Source organism: Phalaenopsis equestris, unplaced genomic scaffold, assembly GCF_001263595.1.
Source record: "Phalaenopsis equestris unplaced genomic scaffold, ASM126359v1 Scaffold000099, whole genome shotgun sequence".
Lineage (NCBI taxonomy): Eukaryota > Viridiplantae > Streptophyta > Magnoliopsida > Asparagales > Orchidaceae > Phalaenopsis > Phalaenopsis equestris.
This window is the reverse complement of record NW_018164541.1, coordinates 460,589-484,887: the sequence shown is the minus strand read 5'-3', so window position 1 is coordinate 484,887 and position 24,299 is coordinate 460,589. Positions and strand designations below refer to the sequence as shown.

The following is a 24,299-nucleotide window of genomic DNA, read 5'->3' as shown; positions in this document are numbered from 1 at the left end:
AATTAAAACATACTACTTTTAAAACTCAAACTATATATCTTTTATATTTAAATTAAATCTCAAAAATTATTTTCTTTCATATTTTCAAATAAATCTATTAATCGAAAAAAAGTTGACCGACAACCTCCTCAGCAGGGGATGAAAGGTGGCAAGACGTCCACCCACAATTCAGTATGAGTAGATTTTTGAACGAAATTTTTGAACAGGTTGCTGATTTTTAGCAATATCCAACCTTAGATGAGGATGCAAGCGATTGAGGATGCAAGCGATAAAAAATAGTAGAACTGTGGCCAAACATACTACAATGTGAGCGATAAGGAGGGTGTGATTCTATTTCAACCTTTTGTCAATACTCGTTGTGAGTGGATCAAATTCATATCTCATCCAGAGCTGGTTGGGTGATATCTCTTTTAACTAATACATAAGTCACAAAGGGTCTGGTCACAACAAACGTATGACTATCAGCTTTGAGAGGCTTACTGTAAGTAGTTGTTAAGGAGTAGAGAATTTTCAAGTTGAACAGGTGTAGTTTTAACCTCGGAAACATTATCCAAACTAGAAAGATAGGAGACTCTGCTTTTTGATCAAAGTCGACAGTTCACTTCAGGATTTTCATAAAATGGTTGTCAATTTTGATTACCCGCATCGTGAGATAACTGAATAAGTATATATCGATCGTTAAGTTAGCCAATATTCCAACTACCCGATAGCTTCATAACATCAAAATCTTTCTGAATTATATCAAGTTTACGGTGACCATAGAAGAATTTCCCTACTAGAGCAAAACGCCAAGAAGACGCAAGAGTATTAGTTTCAACCTCAGAGAGAAAAAGAACAGGTTTCATATTTTTTACTAAGGTGTAATCACCACCACCTTTAAGAGCCTCGTGGAAGGATTGTGGAACAATGCAAAACTTACCGATACCAAAACCAGATTCTGAACCTGAAATAGGGGCATGACTAAGATTAAGATTGTTGTTGGCAAGGGCAGTGACATAGGAACGGAACGTCGAGACCATCTCTACCAGACAAGATGACCACTGCAAAATTCTAGAGCGGCGCGGCGAGCCGCGTCAAACTGTGACCAGACGAGGCAATCGAAAAGGGAGAAGGTTGGGTGCAAGCAGAAAGACCTCGTCGTCTCCGGATAAGGCTAGTAGATAGACGTAGTTGTGCTGGAGAGACGATCTGAGAACGTACGAAGGAATGTCGTTGACTGGTAGGGCGACGTGTGAGCAACCCTAACGAAACCGACGAAGCGAAATCGTCGTCGTGGGAGACGACGAAAAAATGGAGTGAAGTTGATAGTTTCAACGTCGGGAATCGTCATCGGGTGAAACCCTAGCAGAGCCTGCTGCTGATGTCTAATATATTAAAAAAAAGAAAGATACAGATAGATTGTATGAGAGGTCTCAACCATGACACTCTACCCACAAAGTAAACACCACATGAAATGGTTCCAGAAAAGCAAGAAAATACAAAATGAGATCCAAAAAACTAAAAGTGTCAAAACACGTAGTATCAGGTAGCTAGAGAGCGACCCAATTTTGCTCTGCCTCTGCCTCTAGTTCTAAGAAAGGAGCCAACTAACAAATTAGTAAGATGATTGTCATTGCAGTTTGTTCTCAAGCGGGAGTCAGCCTCCATTCTTCTTCTCCCTCCTGGAATAGACCTGTTATTCCTCATATGAAGACTGACTCATCTGATTAGTGGATTGGTCTAAAGTGTGTCGGACATGTGTAGGTTGTTGAACATTGGAAGCATCTACTTGTACCAACTGATCTTTTATTGGATCAAAGCAGCACTCTCGTGTCTTGACATGTAAGTGAGCCTTCTTCAATAACAATGAGTGGTGTAGACACATTTTGATCAGTATTGGCAGTATGGAGAGATGTTTCATGAGACTTCAGAGTACCATGTTCCAATCCAACAGCTGAAATAGTGTTCAAAAGCAGGAGCATCCAGGGGTAGAACGGCTTGGGTATGATGTTCTTCATCTGAGACAGCAAAGGTTTGAATAGGAGGGTCATAAAAAAATTTCCCATCAGGAACAGTGTCAGTTAGATGAGCAGAGGTATATACGGTGTTGGAAAGAGGGTCGAGCTATACCTCCTCAGCAAGGATGATAGGCGGAAAGACGTCCACCCGCAATTCAGTATGAGTAGATTTTTTAACAGATTGCTGATGGTAGGTGACTGATTTTTAGCAATATTCAACCTTAGATGAGGATGCAAGTGATAGCAAATAGTACAACTGTGACCAAACATATTACAATGAGGGCAATAATGAGGGTGTGGTTATATTTTACATATTACAATGAGAGCAATAATGAGGGTGTGGTTATATTTTAATCTTTTGTCAATACACATTGTGAGTGAATCCAATCCATACCTCATTCGGAGCTGGTTGGGTAATATCTCTCTCAACTAACACAAGCCATAGAGTGTCTGATGACAGCAAGTGTATGAGTATCACTCTTGATAGACTTACCGTAAGCAGTTGCTAAGGAGCAGAAAATTTCCAATATATATGTATACAAAGTTGTTAAATCCAACATAATAAAAGTACTTACCTTAAAAGTCTCTATAAGTTTCACAAATCATATAATACACAAGCTTTACATGTCACACTTGACTACTAGCCCTGGTGCTCCTTATCTCTTTCTGAAAGTCAACAACCTAGCGTGAGCTCAACGGAATAATCAAGACTAAAGATAGATTTTATACATGAAAGAGAGACGACTTTCATGGTAATCTGTAGCTCAATTACATTTTCACAACACTTCACATTTTATAATCATATAAAATATATAGAATAAAACATGTAAGGCAAGGAATCATGAATGTTATGATATTTCATAGGCATATCACAATAATAGTAGAAATGCCACTTGCAATTATATTGCCTCAACTATTTTCATGTCATTGGGTCGTCACCCAACCCAAAAACTATATTATTATTGATAAAGGTTGGGCCCTCTCAATATATCAATTATTAATAGTCCCTTGTACCAACAGTTCCTTTCCCTGTATGATCCCAACAGTTCCTAGAGTTTCTTCCTCACATAAATACCAGGAGTCAGGAATCTTAATGCTCTTTATCATTCGTACTTGTAAGCATTCATGTATTATCCTATGTATAATTTCACTTGTGATATTTATTAAATTATAATTTCGCTAACAAATATTCATTATATGTGTTACATATATCATATACATCAATTATAAAAAACGAATACCTGTAAGCAATGATTTCATAAACACATTTATTGGATTCATAACATATTAAAATCATACACATCATAAGGGACTAATCAAGCTCGCATTCATACAATCTATATAGTTATTCATTCATAATATGCAAAAAAATCATAAATATAATTGTGTCAAGCATAATCACATAGAAACTTAAAGTTATATTCCTTAAGTTACCACATGATTATTTCATCTGAATTGACGAAGCAGACGTACGATGTGTTTCACCAAGCTCGCCGCTTATTGTAAATAACTTGAAATTCGTAATCCCTTAAAAATCATGAAATTCGTAATTGAGATTTTAATTTAACTCCAAATATGATTTTATTGTTTTAACTTTCCTCGAAAGGGCATCTCAATATAAATATGCCTCCCCGATATCTTCTTACATGTTTCATTTTCTTTCTTCCCCCGCTCCCTTCCCTAATTCGTGAATTGGATCTACCAGAGAGTATAGCTCTCAGTTCAACAATCCCGTGATTGTTTCCTCAAAGCTACAGTAATTGGGAACACACAAAATGCCACAATTCGTGAAAAATGTAAAAAAGGAAACACAGGGAAGGGAAGGAATATCACAAATTTTGAAAAAAAAAGAATTCCTACTGGGTTTTCTCCTTTGAGCTTTGAATGGTCGCTTGCGAGTCGTGTGGCTGCGTCTTTTGGAGGAATCGAGCTGTGTTTCACTCCGGAAGGAATCGAGAGGAATGGAGTATCCATGATGTTTACCCTCCCACGATGGATCTCACCCATTTGATTGCATTCCACGACTAAGAACCTCAAAGGAAGGTCGGTGGCTCGAGTGTCGAGGGAGAGATTAGGGAGTTAATTTGGATTAATTAAATCTAATTAAACTTTTATTATAAAAATTTTATATATTGGAATATGTTTAAGATTTATGCATAGTGATATATATCAAATTGATTAGTTCAAGATGTAGAACTTTATAAAATTGACTCGATCAAATTCTGAGAGATGAAAAAATTGGGGTATATTTTTAAAATTGCCAAAATTTTACTGTTTTCTCAAAATTGAGTGTCATAGCTTACCCCTTGTTAAAAAAATGGTCCTAAAAAATTTTAATTTACTTGAAGAGAAAATGATGTTTATGTTGTATTTGTTCTCTTTTTCCCATGTAGCTTCTTTTTCATCTATGCGCTTCCATTATCTTGACGAAAGGAATATGTCCGTTTGTGGATAAAATGTTGTGCTAAGATGTAATGCTTACCCCAGCTTTATTGAATATCTTTTCACAACTTAGGCATGAATCTTCCATCTCTATTAGAAATAATAATTTTCGGAACATCATATAATTTTATAATTTTTTTATATACAATCTGACCAACTTTTTCAACTGAATTTGTCTACCGAATTGATAAGAAATGTGTTATTTTGTTAATTTGTCAGTTATTACCCAATTACTTTCATGACCCTACCAGGATCTCGAAACCCCATAACGAAATCAGTTGCAATTTCTTCCCATTTTTTTTATTCAGGTATAGATAATGCTTGCAACAATTTGTTGGGTTTCTGATACTTAGTTTTTACAATCTGACAAATGACATGTTGACACATAGTCAACATCTTTCTTCATACCTTGACTACCAGAACATCAACTTTAAATTCTTGTATATTTTAGTGTTGCCTGGATGAATTGTATAGCCTGAATCATGTGCTTCATGTTGGATTTTCGATCTCAAATCAGAATCAACACTTATCCATAACTGCATTTTGTTTTTGATTATACAATCTTCATCAATGGTCATATCTGACCTTTTTCCTTATTAAAGTTATTTCAGGAGTTTTGGATGTTCATTGTTAACCTCTGAGCTACCTTGATTCTATCTGTTAGAGTTGGTTGCACGATCAATTGATATAATACCAACTATCTTTTGGTCTTTAATAACTTCCAATTGCAAGATATTTACTTTAAATCAATTATAGATCCTGAGTAATGATCTAGCATGCACTCCATATGCATTTACGACTCAAAATATCGACAACTACATTTACTCGACCAGGACAATACTGCATATCTAGAACTTAGTCCCTTTTAAGCTCTAGCCTCTTTATTGTTTCAAATTCAACCTTTTTTTTGTGAAATGTATTTCAAACTCTGATGATCAGTAAATACCTCATATTTCATGCCACACAAATAATACAACCATATTTAGAGAGCAAAGACTGCAACGACTAACTTCAGATCATATATTAGATAATTGCTTTCATACGGCTTTAACTTTCTGAATGCATAAGCTATTATTTTTTTATTTTGTATTAAAATTCAGCTCAAGCCTCATAATGATGCATCGCTGTAAATCTGAAATCATTCTGTACCTGATGAAATGACCAACACCGGAGCAGTAGTCAAATGTTTCTTCAAATTTTGAAAATTATGCTCACATTTTTCTGTCCACTCAAATTTAACATCTTTACTCATTAACTTGGACAACAACATAGCTATCTATGAAAATTCTTTAACAAACCTCATGTAACATCCCACCAAACTAAGAAAACTGCGCACCTTTGTAGCATTCTTTGGTGTAAACCATTCTACAATTGCTTTTACCTTTTGACGATCTACTAAACTTTCTTGCCCACTGATCATGATCATGTGCCCTAGAAATGCAATACTTCGCAACTAGAACTTGCATTTTGAAAACTTTTCAAGTAATTGCTTTTTCCTCTACCGCTCAAATGATTGGCTTGATCATCACCAATTCTTAAATATATTAGAATATCATTATTAAGGATAATGACAAACTGGTCCGCATAAGACTTGAATATTCGATTCATCAAGCCCATAAAAATTATAGGAGCATTTGTTAGTTCAGAATATATAACTAAAAATTTGTAATGACCATACCTAGTCCCAAAAAGTTGTTTTTGTTATATCCGCTTCTTTGTATCTGACTTGATGATATCCCGAACTCAAATCAATTCTAAAAAATACAACAACGCCCTCTAACTGATTAAATAGATCATTGATCATGTGCAAATGATATTTGTTCTTATTATCACCTTATTCAGCTCTCTATTACCAATACATAGTTAAATAAATTCGTGTCTCTTCTTGACAAATAATACTGAAGCACCCTAGGTTGAATTTTTTGGCCTAATAAAACCCTTATCTATCAGTTCCGACAATTGACATATCATTTCCTAACAATTCTTTGGGAAATACATCAGGAATTTCTGCAACGACTTGGATATTGTTCAATTTCTTAACATATTTATTCAACACTTCTAATTTTATTAAGATCATGGGTTCATCACTTCACAACTATTTTCCAATTTTCAATGCATTGATCAAAGTTAATTGTGCAGATATAAGATATAGAACACTTTTTCACAAGGTATATTGAATTTCACTCGTCTTTTTAGTATTCAATTGTAGCAAAATGTTTCACCATGCAATTCATTCTGAGGATTACATCAAAAGTTTGAATTGGTATGATAATTAATTTTGTTAGCAAATTTCTATTAGAAATATTAACATGTAGAAAATATTTTATGTTTGCATAGAAGCTACTTCTCGAAGGTAAAATCAAATGCATACATGTAACCACATTTTTCGGATTCTTTAGCTCTTGAGTAGTAATTGCAAAAACTCTAACTTTGACTGGTTGCTCATTTTGGATCTTTCACTCTTAACTTAAGATGAGGCTTTCCCAAAAATTGAGCTTTGTTGGACTGACTGACTTCTGAAAATTTCTTAGTCCATCTTTATTTTTAAAATGTTGATGGAAAACTGTCTATTTTCTTTTCCAGGTGACAATTTATCTAAAGATGCCCCGACTATCCACATCTTTAGAATATCCCTAAAACCATCAAACATTGCCCAAAATGATTTTTTCCACACTTCTCATAAACTGACCTTAATTGTGGTTGCTTCTGCTTTTCTTCCAATTTAAATTTCTTGCTATGGGGTTCTTCTCCCTTGCCAAAATCTTTTTGTTTGCTTGCTTGGGGTTGGCATCGTTGATTGGAGATGTTCAACTCATTTTCAATTCTCCTAGCCCTTTCAACAAACACTAAGAAAACACGGATTTCAAAAGGAGCCAAACTTAATCTCAACTGATCTCTGAGGCTGCACAAAACTCGATGACATTTTTCTTTCTAGGCATTAACATATGGGGAGCATATTTGGAAAGAGAAGTAAATTCTGCTTCATACTGCAAAACTGTTTTGGACTTTGAGTCAAATTGGAAAAAAATATCTTGTGACACTAATTTGGTTGAAGGCAGAATGAAAAAAAATCGTTAAAAACTCTGAAAAAATCATCCCATTGAATCTGCAAAATAGGTGTTAATTGAAATTTTTCTGTGTTGCATCTACCACCACCTCTCTGCCTTGCCTTTTAACATGAACGTGACACTAATTTGGTTGAAGGCAGAATGAAAAAAATCGCTAAAAACTCTAAAAAAATCATCCCATTGAATCTGCAAAAGAGGTGTTAATTGAAATTTCTCTGTGTTGCATCTACCACCACCTCTCTGCCTTGCCTTTTAACATGAACGTGGCTAGCACCACTCTTTTATTTTTTGGATATATCATGCCATACAAAATCTTTTTGTTCTTCAATAACCAATTTTTAGCAACTATAGGATCACTAATACTTTTAAAGATGATCGGCTTCAATGTCTGAAAGATTTTTAAATGTCATTCAACTCCGATATTATCTTCAGATCTGGGCCCTGTGCTAGTATAAGATCTTCAATAACAGTCATTTGTCAACCACTTGTGGCATCAGCTAAACAATGCTCTGTAAGTTAATGGCTATAGTTTCTTCATTTGTCCTATTATGATTATCATTTTTGTTCAAAATATTTTTAGCTTATATCTCTTGCTCTGCATTTGGCCAAAGAGAAGGGCTCTCAGTACATTTTTATTCTTCTTCAGGCATATTCATTTGTAGTAACTTAATTTTATATTCAAATGCAATTTATCATATAATAATTATGTTGTGCATGCATGATACATTAAATCATATGGGTTACCCACCCCAGATCAATCAACCTATAGCTCTATATAAATTTATTCATATTTGCTCTCAATCTTACTTCTAATTCCAACACACTTCCATCATTATGTTCATTTAATAACTCTGCTTCGATGTCATATTTGTGACACTCCAACTAACCCTCTTTGGGTCAACTGTGATGCGACAAAGGAGGAATACTCGGTCAGACTAAATTCTTACCAGCACTCATCTAACTCTAGAATCAGGACCTAGTTATAGTTGAACTAGTTTAACTAAATAACCGCAAATGTATATGATTCGTTTCATTTCATAATTCATTCATATTCACATACTGGGAAGTGTGAAAAATCTTATCACCAATACACATTTATGTATACAGAGTTGTTAAATCCAACTTTATAAAATTACGTCTCTCAAAAGTTTGCATAAGCTTCAAAAACTATATAATGTAAAAATTGTACACATCACACTTGGCTGTTCACCTTGAAGCTTCTTACCCCTTCCTAAAAGTCAACAATATAGAGTGAGCTATAACAAACTCAGCGGAATAATCAAAGACTAAAGAAATATTTTTTAGATGGAAAAAAAAGGTAAACTACTTTATCATATGTTGCTCATGTACATGTCCACAACATGTCGCGACATGTTATAATTATATAAAACATATAAAAAATATAATGATGACAATCATGATTACTATAGAAAATATGTATTTCATAGACATATCACAGTAATTGTAGAAATGTCTCTTGTAATTATATTGGTCTCAATTATTTTCATTTCATGCCATGTCATTGGATCATCACACAACCTGAAGGCTACATTCACTATTGTTAAAGGGTGGGCCTCTCTCAGCATAGCATTTATCAATAGCTCCATGGTACTAACAGTTTCTTACATTTTATCTCCGGCTGATCCTAACGATTCTCAAAGTTTCATCATTCTCTAAATACCATGGTTCGAAAAACCTATCGCCCATTATCATCTGTACTTGCAAGTTTTCATGTAATAACCTAACCATAACATCTCTTGTGACATTTCGTAAATCATAATTTTTACAACATATATTATCATAACATTTCATATATCATACTCAGGAATCATATTAAAAAAATACCTGCAAGCAATGATTTATAAGCATATTCATCAAATTTATAGCATAGTGAAATCATAGATATCGTAAGAAACAAATCAAATTTGCATTCATACAGTTTGCATATATTTATCCACATGCAGATAATCCTAACACTATTGTGTCAAATATAGGCACATGAAAATTCATAGAGTTATTTTTCTTAAGTTAGCTCAGGATCTGAATCGACGGAGTAGTCGTATGACAAATTTCCCCAAGCCTAGTGTAAATAATATGGAATTTGTAATCCTTTAAACATTTATGAAATTCATAACTGACATCTTAATTTAACCCAAAATATGATTTGTTTTTCTTTAACTTATCTCAAAAGGGCTTCTCGACATAAATACGCTCATACGATACCTTCCTATTTGGTTCTTTTTTCTTCCTTTCCCCCAACCCTTCCCTAACTCGTGAACTGGACCTACCGGCATAGTCCCGTGGTTGTTCCTGCAAAGTTGCAGTCAAGGTAACATACAGAATGCCTAATTCATGGCAAATGTCAAACTTAGCCATTTGATTGCATCACATGGCTAAGAATCATGAAGAAAAGTCGTGGCTGCAATGCTGAGGGAGAGATTAGAGTTATATAGGATTAATAAGTTTAATTAAACTTTTATTTCATAAATTTATATCTTTTCATATGTTTAAAATTCATGTATAGTGCTATATATCAAATTGATCAGTTCAAGATATAGAATTTTATAAAATTGGCTCCGTCAAATTCCGAGAGATGTAAAACTTGGATATATTTTTAAAATTGTCAAAATTTTAATTATTTTCCCAAAATTGGGTGTTACAGTTGGCCTATATCCAGTTATGATTTCAGCACACAACCTGAGAGATAAATGATATAACACTCCAACTTGATAAGACTATAGAGGACAATCTCTATTCCATAAAACAAAGTAAAAGCTGTCCCAACAGCATAAAAAGAACATGTTTAAATGTCTTACGATAAAAGAAATCCTATTTAGTGGTCTAATAATTTAAAATAGGACCCCAAGGGGGTCACCCAGTCCAACAACTGAACTAGAATTCTTGATTTTAAGAGTTCCGCCCGCCCTGCCTACCACATCCCGCTCTAACAGACACCCACATCAATTAAAGGAGGAAGAAAAACATTGTATTTATTTCTTATTTTATTATTATTTTTTCGGTAAATGTTATAGACTAGGTGTTAAAGCCTTAGCCTTGCATGTTAGAGAAGAAATGGCCGAAAATCAAGGGAAAAATTAAATGCTATTCAAAACCATGTATAGCTTGCTGTCATTTAAAACTTGCAAGCAATTATATTTGACTACCATATACAGCCTTCAACTAATCGATGTAACGACGGTATTAAGAGATTCATTGAATGTGGATTTGGCCCTTTTGCAGACCACAAGGCGAATCCAAAACTCTTTCATCTATAACTCAAAGCATCTCTCTTTTGATTAACAATGCAGGCTTTCTGTTAAGTTTATACTCAAACCTACAACTGGTATAAGCACATATGCCAATTATTTCTTCCCAGATATTGCTTTTATTATCGACAAATTTGTGCCAAACGGTTCAGATGCTTTTAAAATTTGTTGTAGGAATATTTCAAAAGGTTAATCTTCTTATAATTACAGCTTTTAGTTCCATAATTTGGCATGAATTACTTTTAAATACGAAAACATGAGAATTTAAAATGTTAAGACCATATCTTTAGTCACAGTCTTCTCTGATTTATGTAAATATTGCAATTATTATGGTTATTCATGCATATTTTTGTCTAAATGTTTAAATTTTATCATAGTTGGATATAGATTTAAGGGTAACTTGTGACGTCAGTTTCTTTTTCTAGATGTGTGGGTCGTCAGCCCTTCCTTATCCTATAATGAAACAATGGGAAGAGATAACAGGACACCGACTTTTGGAACGCTATGGTATGACAGAGGTAAATAAAAATGTCAAAACGCCTCAATTATCAAATTGAATTTTCTTGAACATTTTATATGAAAATTAATTTGTTGGTCCTACTCATCTTTACATGAAAGTCTTAATCAAGATGCTTTTATGCGCATTTTATTTACCATATGATTTTTTTTTGGGTGGGGCATTTAAATACATACCATCCAATTCCTATATAATTATATATCTAACACTTTAACTTTACTTTTTGCATTTATAACACCCATATCTTTTATATCACATAAGAAATATTACCATTTTTTAACTTTTAAAAAGTGAAATACATCTTTTCATGCATAGGTTAGCTTGTATGTATGTAAAAATTGAAGTTTAGGTGTTAGATATATAAATACATAGAATATGAGTGGTTTGTATGTATCTCTCTCTCTCTCTCTCTTTTTGTCAGTTTGTCATGGCACTCTCCAACCCGTTGCATGGTATTAGGAAGGCAGGTACTGTTGGAAAACCTCTACCAAGGGTGGAGGTATGATACATTCTTTCAATGGAGTTTCCCTTCAAATTTCTTTTTAATTGAATTTATATTGCTAGTCCTTTAGGAAACATATAATGGTTAGCAACAACCTGCTTTTTTTTGTTTTTTGTAAATTACTTTATACTATTCAATTTAATCAAATTAATGATGAGAAATGTGGCCTACCTTCATTGCTGAAAAAGTCTTTCCCATTAATTATTTCCAACGGTGATGGATCTTATGATCTATGCTTGTCAAAAACTCAGGATGTAAATATTGTTATTATGAGTTTTTGGTGTTATTTTAGCTTTTTTTTTCTATAGTTTTCTATTCATCTAATTTTTTGTTAGATGTCTTATTATTTGTCTATTCTATCGGGAAATGTTTGTGCTCTCTAAAATACATAATAGTTTGGTTTGATTCCTTTGAGTTTACATTTGTTTGTTCTTGCTGGTTTCCCCAATTTTGTTATATGTTGTTCCTTGTTTAGCCAGCTTCAATCCTATGGTACAATATCTTTTCTATTCGGTGTTGTTTGCAATCTTAGAACCTTGTTGGTTTATGCCTTGGATTCCGGTTGAAACTGATTCTTTGTGCTAGTTGATGATGTAAAAGCAGCCCTTTATGCTAAAAATCCTGTGTGAGATCGTCATTCAAGGGTTCATTCTTGACATCGAGTTGGAATAAGGGTCAATCCAGATTCACTGCAAAAGATAACAGGATCCGAATGGTGTTTAACTTAGCCTCCATTGCAAATGTCTTATCATAGTCAATTCCATAGGTCTGTGACTACCCTTTGACGATCAACCATGTCCTGTTGCTTTCAAAGAATCCATTTAAGTTGAACTTGATGATAAAAATTCATCAGCATTCCCGCAGCTTTATTGCATTGAGGAATATCTACAACATCCCACATATGGTTCCGTCGAAGGGCATTCATGTCCTCCATTACTGCAGCTTTTCAGGTCGGATCCGCTAATGTAGCCTCAATAGTAGCTGGGATCTGATGATCCGTCAAGGCATTAGCAAATGTTCTGTAGGCCAGCGATAAACTATCGAAAGAGACATTTTGCTATGGAATAGAGAGAGCACGCCTGATTGCATACCTTATTCGGGGAACTCACCTCCTCATTTGGAGTAGTAGTGTTGGGGATGTTTCCGGGAGTGGATTCAAGGTCCTGTAAGGAGGTAGCAGAGTCCAAAGTATGTGCATTAGGATGAGTGTGCTGAGTGTAGACACGGAAAGTGGGAGGAGGAGATGGTGGAACAAAAGGAACAAGGGATTCTTGGTGGTAGGAACAATGTGGGGAACATCCATAGGAGTAGGATAAGGATAGTGCCCAAGAACTCTAGCTCTCCCTCACTTGAGGTCGAGTTAGGAAAATAGTGAACACTTTCAAAACAAGAGACATCAACACTCACATAGGTTTTGTTTGTGATTGGATCAAGTCACTGATACCTTTTTTGAGTGGCGGAGTAACCTAGGAAGACACATTTTATGGATTTGGAATCAAGTTTACTCTGAGTAGGGGTAGCGTTTCGAGCAAAGATCGTGCACCCAACCCAAATATTTTGAGAGCTAAAGTGGAGAAGACCCAATTAGCGGGAAAACATGACATTAAGACGACTAAAGGGGTTTGGAAGTTTTGAATTCGGAAGTTATGAATTTTAGAGGAGACTTATTGATTAGATAGGTGGCAGGCAATATGACATCATTCCAACAACATTTCAGAACATTAGATTGGAACATAATGGAGCAAGCAATGTCAAGAAGATGTCGGCTTTTACTCGCGGCTACCACATTTTATTGAGTATCCGTACACAAACTATGGTGGAGGATGTCTTTACTCACCAAGAATTCATCTAGAATAGAGTTAAAAAACTCATAACCATTGTCGGTCTGAAGGATCTGAATTGGACTTTTGAATCGGTTAAAATAAATGTGTGGAAGTTTTGAAATGTGACTACAACTTCCAATTTGTCTTTTGGGGATGCTCTGATTCCATGTTGAAATATTGGAGTAGAGCAGCATATATTATTGATATAAAGATGAGTGTATAAACCTTATTACAGCGGACACTCATAAAGAAAAATAAAAACAGAATAAAAGAAAAATAAGAAAGAAATACTGCAGGAAAAAAAGTAAATAATACAGATTTAATAAAAAAACCTGCATATTAACAACGACTAGAGATAACCATTATCATTCTAATAGAATGAATGGTTTTATAAATTGAAGGCTTGTGAACCATTATCTGGAACTGTGAGTTTCATTTTATGTGTCTCATTGTTAGCTTTGAATCAGAGAATTTAGACTATGAAAAATCCTACATTAGTTACTATCCTTTGAATCAAAATTCTTTGCTGAAAGATGACAATTAAGCTTCATTATCATTAGAAGAAAGATAAGCCCTCCGTTATACAAGCTATGGCTAACTACCCCTTAGAGGGATATAAGTTGCCTTTGGAATTTGCTTCTAATCTTCTCGTTCCTCTTTCAGGTGGTTGCTTTTCATGCTGTCTTGGATTCTTCTTTTGGCTGCTTGCTTAATAATGCCCTCCAACTTTCCAAGAATGAAATATTTTGTGTATGCTTTGAACCTAGCAGATCCCCTTGAATCTCTCCTTGCTACACCAATTAGTTTTAGAGCAAATTTTTTGGTACTTATAAAACCGATAAATGTTTGTTGACAAGTTACCAACTATTTTTAGAATGTAAGACTTGTGCTTTTTTTTTCTTTGGGGCATATGGTCCCCGCATAGGTGCACTCTGAGTTTGTTTTTTCTATTGGGTGTAATTTTGTTCACTGATAAATGGTCGCTATGTGAAGTTGTGTACATCACCAGGGAGTGATCCTGACATGGGGATCCTTTGTCCACCCCCAGGCAGACCCGAGAAGTGGAACCGGTTCAGGGAGGGACTGAATCAAGCAATCCCAACCCCCATGGACTGGCCAAGCCCCTTGGGGATTCCTATTTGCCATATTTAGGCTATTATTGGCGTTATTTTCCTTTAGAACGTATAAATAAGTTGTTAATTCCTATTTTCAGTACTTATGATTCTGGTTTATGCATTCAGAGATTATTTTATCTGATTTCCACCATAAGGAGTATTGTTTTCTTTGTTCTTGTGCATGTGGTATGTTTGTAGCTTGTTCAGGAGTACGTGATTTTTTTTGGCTTATGTGCCTCCCCATTATTGTCGTTTTCTTTGCCGCCTGCTATCTTCCTCCTGGATAGCAGCCAAACCCCTTCAATCCCTTCCAATCTCCACCGGCTTTGCATATTCTTTTCCTTTTTCTATTCTAATATATTTCCCCTCTTGTTCCTATCCTCAAACACCTTCTAGAACCTTAGAATGACGTCGAATCCTTTTCTTGTCATTTTTTATATTGGTATTTATTATTTATCTAATATTTGATTGAAATAGTTGATTCTGCAGTCTGTTAAGGTATAAAGTTGCAATGTCATTACTACTTGTTTCATATGTAAGGTGCTTGATCTGCTCTAAAATGCAGTCTCTCAGACTGGATGTTCCTGATAGGCATGTGTTCCGTTTAGTTTTTTTTTAATGAAGATTTCAAGAAGTAGAATTCAGTTGACAAGTTCCAGTCAGTTTGAAGATTGTTGGGGAATTATATTTACATCCAATTTGGTTATGATATGGAAAGAATATTTGTAGTCATTTGCGTAGAAAAATATCCCAGATTCATTTTTTACGCTATGTGTGCAGGATAGTACAACAAAAGTAAAATTCACCCTTAAAATCTGCATGAGACTAACCAATCTCTTTGTGTCGTATCTAAGAACTTGCATAATCTTTTGAAATGTAGAACTTGTTCAATTGACTAGTGCACTTGTGTATATGTTAAAAAAATTTATCTGGTGAGGTATATGTTGGATTGATATCAGAGTTTATGTTCCTTTCGTATTTTGTTGTCAGGTTAAGATAATTGGAGAAGATGGAAATGAAGCAGATGGAGTTGGAGAACTTTGTGTTCGAAGCCCTTCCTTATTCAAAGAATATTGGAAACAACCCAAGGTACATGCTTGCAGAAGAAACTGTCTTGTCTCACAGATTTAGATGTTACTGATTCCAGTTTTCATCATCTTTTCATCAGAATGCTCCGGGAAAATTGCACTTATATTTAAAGTTCTAGTTTTATATGGATTTTGGCCCTCATACTTATTTGTTTCAATAACTTACCTGATTTATTGATTGAGATTTTCTTTAGGGAGTTTGTTGCTGTCTATTTGGAGCATCAACTAATTGGTGTAACTTAGGGCTTGTTTTGAATCACTTTTATTTTTTATTTTTGTTTTTATTTTAAAAATGTCTTGTCTATTCCATTTTTTTCACATTTCTATTTTTGTTTTCGAAAACAAATTAACTTAATTTGAAAAATACTCAAAATTTCTAAAAGTTTTTTCTAGTGTTTTTTTTTAAAATAATTTAAAATGTGTTATTTGACCTGCAGTCCAACTGCCCCTTTTACCTCCACCTACTATTCCACCTTCCCCTGCCAGCTTCCCCGCTACAGCCAATCGCCTCCCTTTCAATCCATCTAATAGTTCATCACCCCTTTCAGATACAACCTTAGTTACGTCGGTGTTGTGTCTATTATTATTTTTCCCTTTTAAGTGTGTTGGGTTGTAACAACCTGACTTTTTCAGTAATAGTATTTGTTTGTTTTTTATTCAGGTATCACAAGGTTTTAGGTAGTCGCCAAGCCAACGTAGTTGCCACCTTTGATGGATCTGTCAACATCCTTGCAGTCGATACCACATGTCCTAAGTACTCCACCTGATAAACAAACACTTTTTTAAGTTATTGTAGAGCGAGTGCTCACTGATTACCATCAACATCGTCAAATGATCAAAGTAGCCCTCGAAGGAATGGTTGCACTAGAATATCAACAAAGAGAACCGACTCAAACTTTCGAAGGAAAGGTTGAAACACCTTGTTCGTTTGTGATTGAAATGTAGTCGGTGTGTTGGTGAGCTCAAATGACATAACTAGAAATTCACAACGACCCTCATGAGTTCGAAATGCAGTCTTGTGACATCCATTGATTCCATCTGAATTTGATGGTATACTGACTTCAAGTCAATCTTGAAGAATTCCACAACCCCAAACAACTCGTTCAACGACTCATTAATAATTGGGATAAGAAATTGTTTGGTATTGTTCCCTTATTCACTACCCGATAATCAACATAGAAATGCCAACTCTCATCTTCTTCTTCACTAGTAAGACTGGACTAGCGAAGGTGTCACACTAGGTTGTATGATCCCGACCCCCAACATCTCTCAAATCTATCTCTTGATCTCATCCTTTTGTACCTGGGGGTAGTAGTATTGAAGAACACTCATGGGAGAAACCTTGGTCTTAGGTTTATTGCATGCTTCTGTTCCCTTTGAGGCGGCAATTCACATGGCAACTGAAAATTTTATGCAAATTATTGTAAAAACTGTGGGACTTGTGTCAGAATCTCTATTAATTATGTATTATGTCTCTTTCATGCTATGCAAACTAATCAAAAATCTCAAATTTGCATTTTGTATTACCCTAAACATGGTCTTGACTGTGACCCGGGTATTGCGCAAATTAAGCTGACTGCGAAGCACCTTCTTGTTTACCTTTTGAAACTCTATTGCATGGAGTTTCCAATTCATCCTAGTCTCTCCCAAAGATTGCTATCACTTCATACCCGATATTACATGAGTGCTCTCTAAATCTAAGGGAAAAATTTTCTTCATCACCTGAATACCTTGCAATGTTAAAATCAGCTCTTTACAAACTCCCATGCTCTTCTCCATTTATCTCGTACCCATCATAACTCCAAAACATCCCATGGTAACCATATCTTGCCCCAATTGCTTCACTACTTGAGTAGAGATGAAATTGTGGGTGGCCCCACTATCTACAAACATCACTATATTTTGCTTTATGATATACCCAAAGTTTCACTGTGTGGTTCAGTGTTAACTTCACCACCAAGTTCAATGAGACTTTTGTCACATCGAAATGAGTGTGCTCTTCCTCCACCACAACCTCCTTTATTTTTTCATCTCTTGTCTCCTCATCACACACTGTGGAACCTATAAGGTCTAATCCTTGCAATGGTATCTTAGGGCAAATTTTTCATCACACCAAAAATAAAACCCCTTGGCTCACCTCTCCTAAATCTTTGTCTCTATAAGATGTTTGAATGTTGCCCCTAATCATGGCCCATTATTCCAATCTTGTGTTGTCTCCCTCTAGAATCCAATAGTTTGAGTTTTTGGTATCCATTGCTGTAACATTTCTACAATTAATTTGTGCTACTCCTATTAGCCTGTTTTATTGCATTTCTATCTTAAACAACTTGCACTAATTGCAGAATTTCCTCAAATCCTCGCTATCTCAGCAGATGACCATTGCGTGAATTTCTGGCCTCAACCTTCTCCTTCCAACTTCTTCTAATATTCCTCTCGGACGGTAGGATAATATTTCAAATTTCTCCCTATAATTCATGACGGGCCCTTCCTGGACCAATGCAAAAATTACTCGTATAAATCTCATTCCCACATTTTTTCTGGAATGCTCCAATAATTGGTTTTTGAACTCTTCTCATGTTATGATTGGTTGCCATTCTTTCTATTGATATCATGCTAGAACATTCCCTTCGAAACACAGGGTCGCCGCCATCAATTTTTCTTTGAAAAGTATCTCTCCACATGATAAACCCAACCATAAGCATCTTCTCTTTCAAAGGTCGGCATTTTTAGCTTTCTTATGTATGAGTCTTCTCATCAATTTTCTTGGCAGAAGTTCATTTCACCCATGAAGCGGGGTTTGGGTTCCCTTCCTCTACTCATTTTGATTTTTTTTCTTCCATAAGTTTGGCTCGCCCATCCCCATGGGCTTCTAAATCGATCTTCGCCTGGAAGGTTGCCACAACAAAAAGCACCTACGCAGTTGGATGCAACCTTTGTCCGGATACCTACCCACCGTGGTTCCCTATTCCAAGCTGAAATACTTTGAATAGATCTTCTCTAGCCCCAAGTCGCAAGTCGTTCTGTTCTACCTGCTGCCACTCGTTCCAGCTATCTGGATGCCTCACTATTCCTTCCAAGTGTTGTTGCTCGAGTTTTCTCCCTATTTCTTCGCTCAATCTTGTGGTTCCAAATCCGCCTAAGGCGGTGATGCTGTCGTGATGCCATGCGAACCCTTCTGATGGATGAGATATGCTCAATCCTGCGGCAAGTGGTTGTAATTTTGTATGAAAATTTGCTATCTTGTTCATCGTTTTTTTCTAGGGCTGTGAATCTCCCTTCTATGGATGAGAACCGCCCTTCTATATACGCGATACGTTCTTTCATTCCATTTCTAATTTGGCTCACTGCTCCCTCTAATTTTTCCTCTAGAGCTTCTACTTTCTTGGCCGCCATTGCTCCCAGGACAGTTATTGATCACAACGGTGGAACTCTTGTTCACCGCGATCTCGTGATTGGTTTCCCAGCTAGCTCAACTTGTGACTATATCTCAAGGTTCGGTCACGAAGACGACACAGGTAAGATGAAGTAGAGACCATCATTGAGACAGAGAGAGAGCCTCGACGATTTCAAAATGATACTAGGCTGAGTAGCGGCTTTTAATGCGAACAAGAAAGATTTGTAGCAGAGCAATGGCCTTAAATGCTCTGATACCAATTTGATAGGAACGAGACAAATTTCGGCAGAATTTAAGGCAGAAGTAATAGATTTTATTTTGTAGGTATCAAATCAAACAATACAATCCATAATACATAGATGAACCTACAATTCGAGAGGTAAGCAATTCTCTCTCAAACCCTATCCTTAATATTCAAGACAAAAATCACATAACCTAACCTTAAACATATTAAGCCCTATTTATACCCCATACTGATAACTAATTAATGACTAAATTGTCCTTTTAGTCTTGCGCCTAACATAACCCTTCAAATTATTTGATGAGCTTGGCATCGACGCTGTGGAGCACGAAACGGATGGCGCCACAGGGGCCGGTCTAACAAAATCCTGCCATTCAGGAAAACAGGGAATGGAATCGTCCTGCTCCGTACATGTTTGCCGATTTTGGGGGCCATACAAAATGGCCCATTATCTCTCTTGAAACTTTATAATATTTCTTGTTTTGTTTCCTCTAAAACACTTTTTTTTTTCTGCCCCATTCAACACTTTCCCACATGATGAGTTAACTTTCAAACTCTTACTGTCTCTAGTTAGTTATGTCGGTATGGAATCATATTGATTGTGGACTTCCGAAAGCCAACTGTTTGAAAAACCATAACAATCCAACGTATGGTTTTATGTTTCCTAATTTCTTATGCAAGTATATTTATAACTCTCAGAAGGTTCATGATGGCTTTTGCTTGATTCTTGAAATTATTACTGATCCACTAGATGGGATATGGGTGTTAGGGCTTTTTTTTTTTTTTTGTAAATGAGGAATTTTTCATTTTATGTTAATAATAGGGGTATACATACATACCACCAAGTTCTATGTCGTTACATAGCTAACATCTAAACTTTTTACATTTATACCACCGAAATCCTTAAAAAATGCCCAATTTTAACTTTTAAAAAGTAAAATACACGTCATGCATAAATAAGGCGGCATATATGTAAAAAGTAAGTGTTTGACATGTAAATACATAGGAATTAAGTGGTATGTATTTGTAAATCTTCCTCCTAAATTCTCCTTTGTTTCTTGTGGTCTTCCTAGGTGACAAAGGAATCATTCATTGATGGTGGATTCTTCAAAACTGGGGATACTGCTACTGTGGATGAAGATGGTTATCATGTTATTTTAGGACGTAAGAAATCAGTCTTCACACATCTATTATTTTTATTTAAACCAAGGCAATTAACTTTTTGATATTTTGCAATATATTTATGCATTACTAATGTATAATCAATTTTTTATTTGAATCTCCTTGAGCTTAATCATGACTATTTACATGGTACCATTTTAGTCTCATGGTCTATAGAAGTATCAAGTTATCCTTCAGACTCTTTTAATACGAGTTGAAATAATCTAAAGTCTCCTTCAGACTCTTTTAATACGAGTTGAAATAATCTCTGGAAGCGTTATTTTAGCTCCCGTTAAAAAGTTTGGGAACTAAATTGGCACTTTTGTAGACTCTCGGATGAAAATGTATGCAATGAGTCATGGATCGTTTTGACACTTTTATATGGCAGCACAATATTCTTTAAAAATGTACACAAAAATTTCTTTTTAATTGGTAAGGAAAGCGTGCTATTTATATGCTTAGCCCGCGTATAATTTACATGATTATGATCTACTTACACGAGCATGATTGTGATTTTTTTCTATTAACATGACATCAAGGCATTAGACTATTAAGTTAAAGTTAAATTTTGAGAATGGTAAATTGTAACTGAAAACTTTTAAGAATATTCTGAAAATTTTGGTCGAGGTGGATCTTAAAACCTTACTTTGATATAACTCATATTAATATGATACATGTGTCATCAAATGTGTCGTGTACCCCGGTCTGTTGGTTGGCATCCACGGTATAAGACGCTTCAGGTCAAGGGTTTAAATCCCCTCTAGCACAGTTGGCTTTAAGGATTTGGTACTCGAATAGTTTGGCACATTAGGGGTGGCTGGAGACTCGTATAATAGCATCTGGCCATTCCCCTTTTAAAAAAAAACAAAATGTGCAATCAATTAAACCTTATGGTACACTGATATCAAAGCATATTCAATGGTTTTAAACAGTTGGCTTTAAGGATGTGGTACTCGAATAGTTTGGCACATTAGGGGTGGCTGGAGACTCGTATGATAGCATCTGGCCATTCCCCTTGAAAAAAAAAAACAAAATGTGCAGTCAATTAAACCTTATGGTGCACTGATATCAAAGCATATTCAATGGTTTTAAGACCCATTTTGGCCCAAATTTTGTTTTCCAAACTTATTTTGTTCATGAACCTTATTCAATTAATGGTGCCACTTAACTGCTAAATCATATGTAATTTTACGGTAATTTGCATACATACCACGCAGTTCTTATGTATTAACATATCTAAACACCCAAAGTGTGATATTTACACTTGTAGCACCTTGGTTTTACAAACCTATGCTTGAAAAAGGTTTATTTCACTTTTCGAGAGGTAGTGATAATGATATTTTTCATTTGATATTAAAAAAAAATTAGTGGTATGCATATAAATATGAATTTTTAGTTGTTTAGGTGGATCTTAAAACCTTACTTTGATATAACTCATGTGTCATTAATTGTGTCGTGTACCCCGGCATGTTGGTTGACATCCACGGTATAAGACGCTTCAGGTCAAGAGTTCGAATCCCCTCTAACACAGTTGGCTTTATGGAGGTGGTACTCGAATAGTTTGGCACATTAGGGGTGGTTGGAGACTCGTATAATAGCATTTGGCCATTCCTTAAAACAAAAACAGAATGTGCAATCAAAAAAAACAAAATGTGCAATCAATTAAACCTTATGGTGCACTGATATCAAAGCATATTCAATGGTTTTAAGACCCATTTTGGCCCAAATTTTGTTTTCCAAACTTATTTTGTTCATGAACCTTATTCAATTAATGGTGCCACTTAACTGCTAAATCATATCTAATTTTACGGTAATTTACATACATACCACACAATTCTTAACACCCAAAGTGTGATATTTACACTTGTAACACCTTGGTTTTACAAACCTATGCTTGAAAAAGGTTTATTTCACTTTTTGAGAGGTAGTGATAATGATATTTTTCATCTGATATTAAAAGAATTAGTGGTATGCATATAAATATGAATTTTTAGATGTTAGATATGTAAATAGATAAGAATTTTGAGGTACACGTGTAAATGTCCCTTACTTTTATTTTAACGGTGTATTTCACTTTTTGAAAATTAAGATAGTGGTATTATTTATGTACTATGAATGTTTTGGGCGGTATAACTGCAACAAAAAGTAAAATTTAGGCGTTAGATATGTAAATACGTAGGAATTAAATGGTATGTGTGTAAATGTCCCTTGTTTTTAATCTCTTTTTTATGAATGAATGTGAGCCTACCCCTAGCTTTCATTTTGCATGCTTCATTAGTCTAATGTTTTAATGAAACCTTTATAATTGTATATTTTCACTAAATGAGGTAAGTTGCAATTTTATATAATTTTTCTTTGCTTCTTGCCATGTATGATTCAGGTTCTAATGCTGATATCATGAAAGTCGGAGGTTACAAGCTATCGGCGTTGGAGATTGAAGCAGTACTTCTAGAGGCAAGTTCCCAAATCATATGTATATTTACATATTAACACCTAAACTTTACTTTTGCATTTACACCATCAAAAATATTACCATTTTAACTTCTAAAAAGTGAAATACACTTACTCATGCATAGTTAAGTAGGCATATGTGTAGCGCTGCGTGCTCAGATTAGTCGGTCGGGCATCTGCTTGTCAGTTGTAAGTCCCCTCTGGTCTGGGCTTTGATTCTCCCAGGTGGAGGGTGTGGTGCTCGAATTGTTAGGCGTATTGGGGATGGCCGAGGTCATTCCTTTTAAATAAACACAAAAAAAAGTATGCATATATGTAAAAGTTGAAGTCTAGGGGTTAGATAAGTGAATAATGATATGTTGAAGCTGCAGTTCTCTGCAACTTATATAAATTATGTTTGAAATAAGCTTCATCTATTTTCTAACAACGAACAGAGAAGAACATCATATTAGTGAAAGTGCACACCTCAAATTCTGGTTTTTTGTAATTGATGTTTTCAGCATCCAGTTGTGTCTGAGTGCTGTGTGTTGGGTCTGGAAGACAAGGACTATGGGGAGATTGTGTGCGCAATAATTGTGGCTCATGAAAGCAATGAGAAAGTAAGTAATGAGGAGTTAAAAACAGCAGCTATTAGCTTGGAGGAGCTGCAGGAGTGGTCGACAGAGAGACTGGCGCCTTATAAGATTCCGACGAAGCTGTTATTGTGGGACGAGCTTCCGAGAAACGCAATGGGAAAGGTGAATAAGAAGGAGCTGAAAAGATTGCTGGAGAATTGATTTTGGGTTCTTTGAAAGTCTTAGGTTAGTTATTTCATATTGTAATGATTTATGAGAGTTTCAGACATAAATTTGCTCTACTAAACAGAAATTAATGAAGATATATTTATTAAAACTATAAGAACTTAGGTGTTTGAGAAGTTCTAATCATAATGTCATAATTGAGTTTGAAGTTTCTTTTTTATTTGTTATAATTATGATTATCTACCAAAAATTGCATTTTGATCAAATAATTTAAAGAAAATTAACAAATATGTGCGCGGATAAAAACGATATATTATAGATATTATTTTTATTTTAAATTCAAATAAAAAAAATTCAATTCGTATTTAAATTGGGAATTTGCCGCATCTGAATTAGGGGTGTGAGTCATGAGCCAGCTCGAGCTTGATAAGTGGCTTGTGAATTGAATATGATGAGCTAAGCTAATAAGCCAAGCTCAAGCTGTACCTCACTCG

General features: G+C 35.2%; 1 protein-coding gene across 1 annotated transcript in view; it reads left to right on the top strand.

Annotated features, from left to right (window-relative positions):
• Nucleotides 1–23,949, top strand: part of LOC110020552 (malonate--CoA ligase) — a 55,780-nt gene extending 31,831 nt beyond the window's left edge. The window contains exons 10-15 of the mRNA XM_020718692.1: nt 11,199–11,291; nt 11,712–11,789; nt 15,721–15,819; nt 20,527–20,617; nt 22,995–23,068; nt 23,566–23,949. Coding sequence (XP_020574351.1) covers nt 11,199–11,291; nt 11,712–11,789; nt 15,721–15,819; nt 20,527–20,617; nt 22,995–23,068; nt 23,566–23,841 — 711 coding nt within the window. The 3' untranslated portion in view covers nt 23,842–23,949. The remainder of the gene's footprint in view (nt 1–11,198; nt 11,292–11,711; nt 11,790–15,720; nt 15,820–20,526; nt 20,618–22,994; nt 23,069–23,565) is intronic.
• Nucleotides 23,950–24,299: the final 350 nt, after the last annotated feature.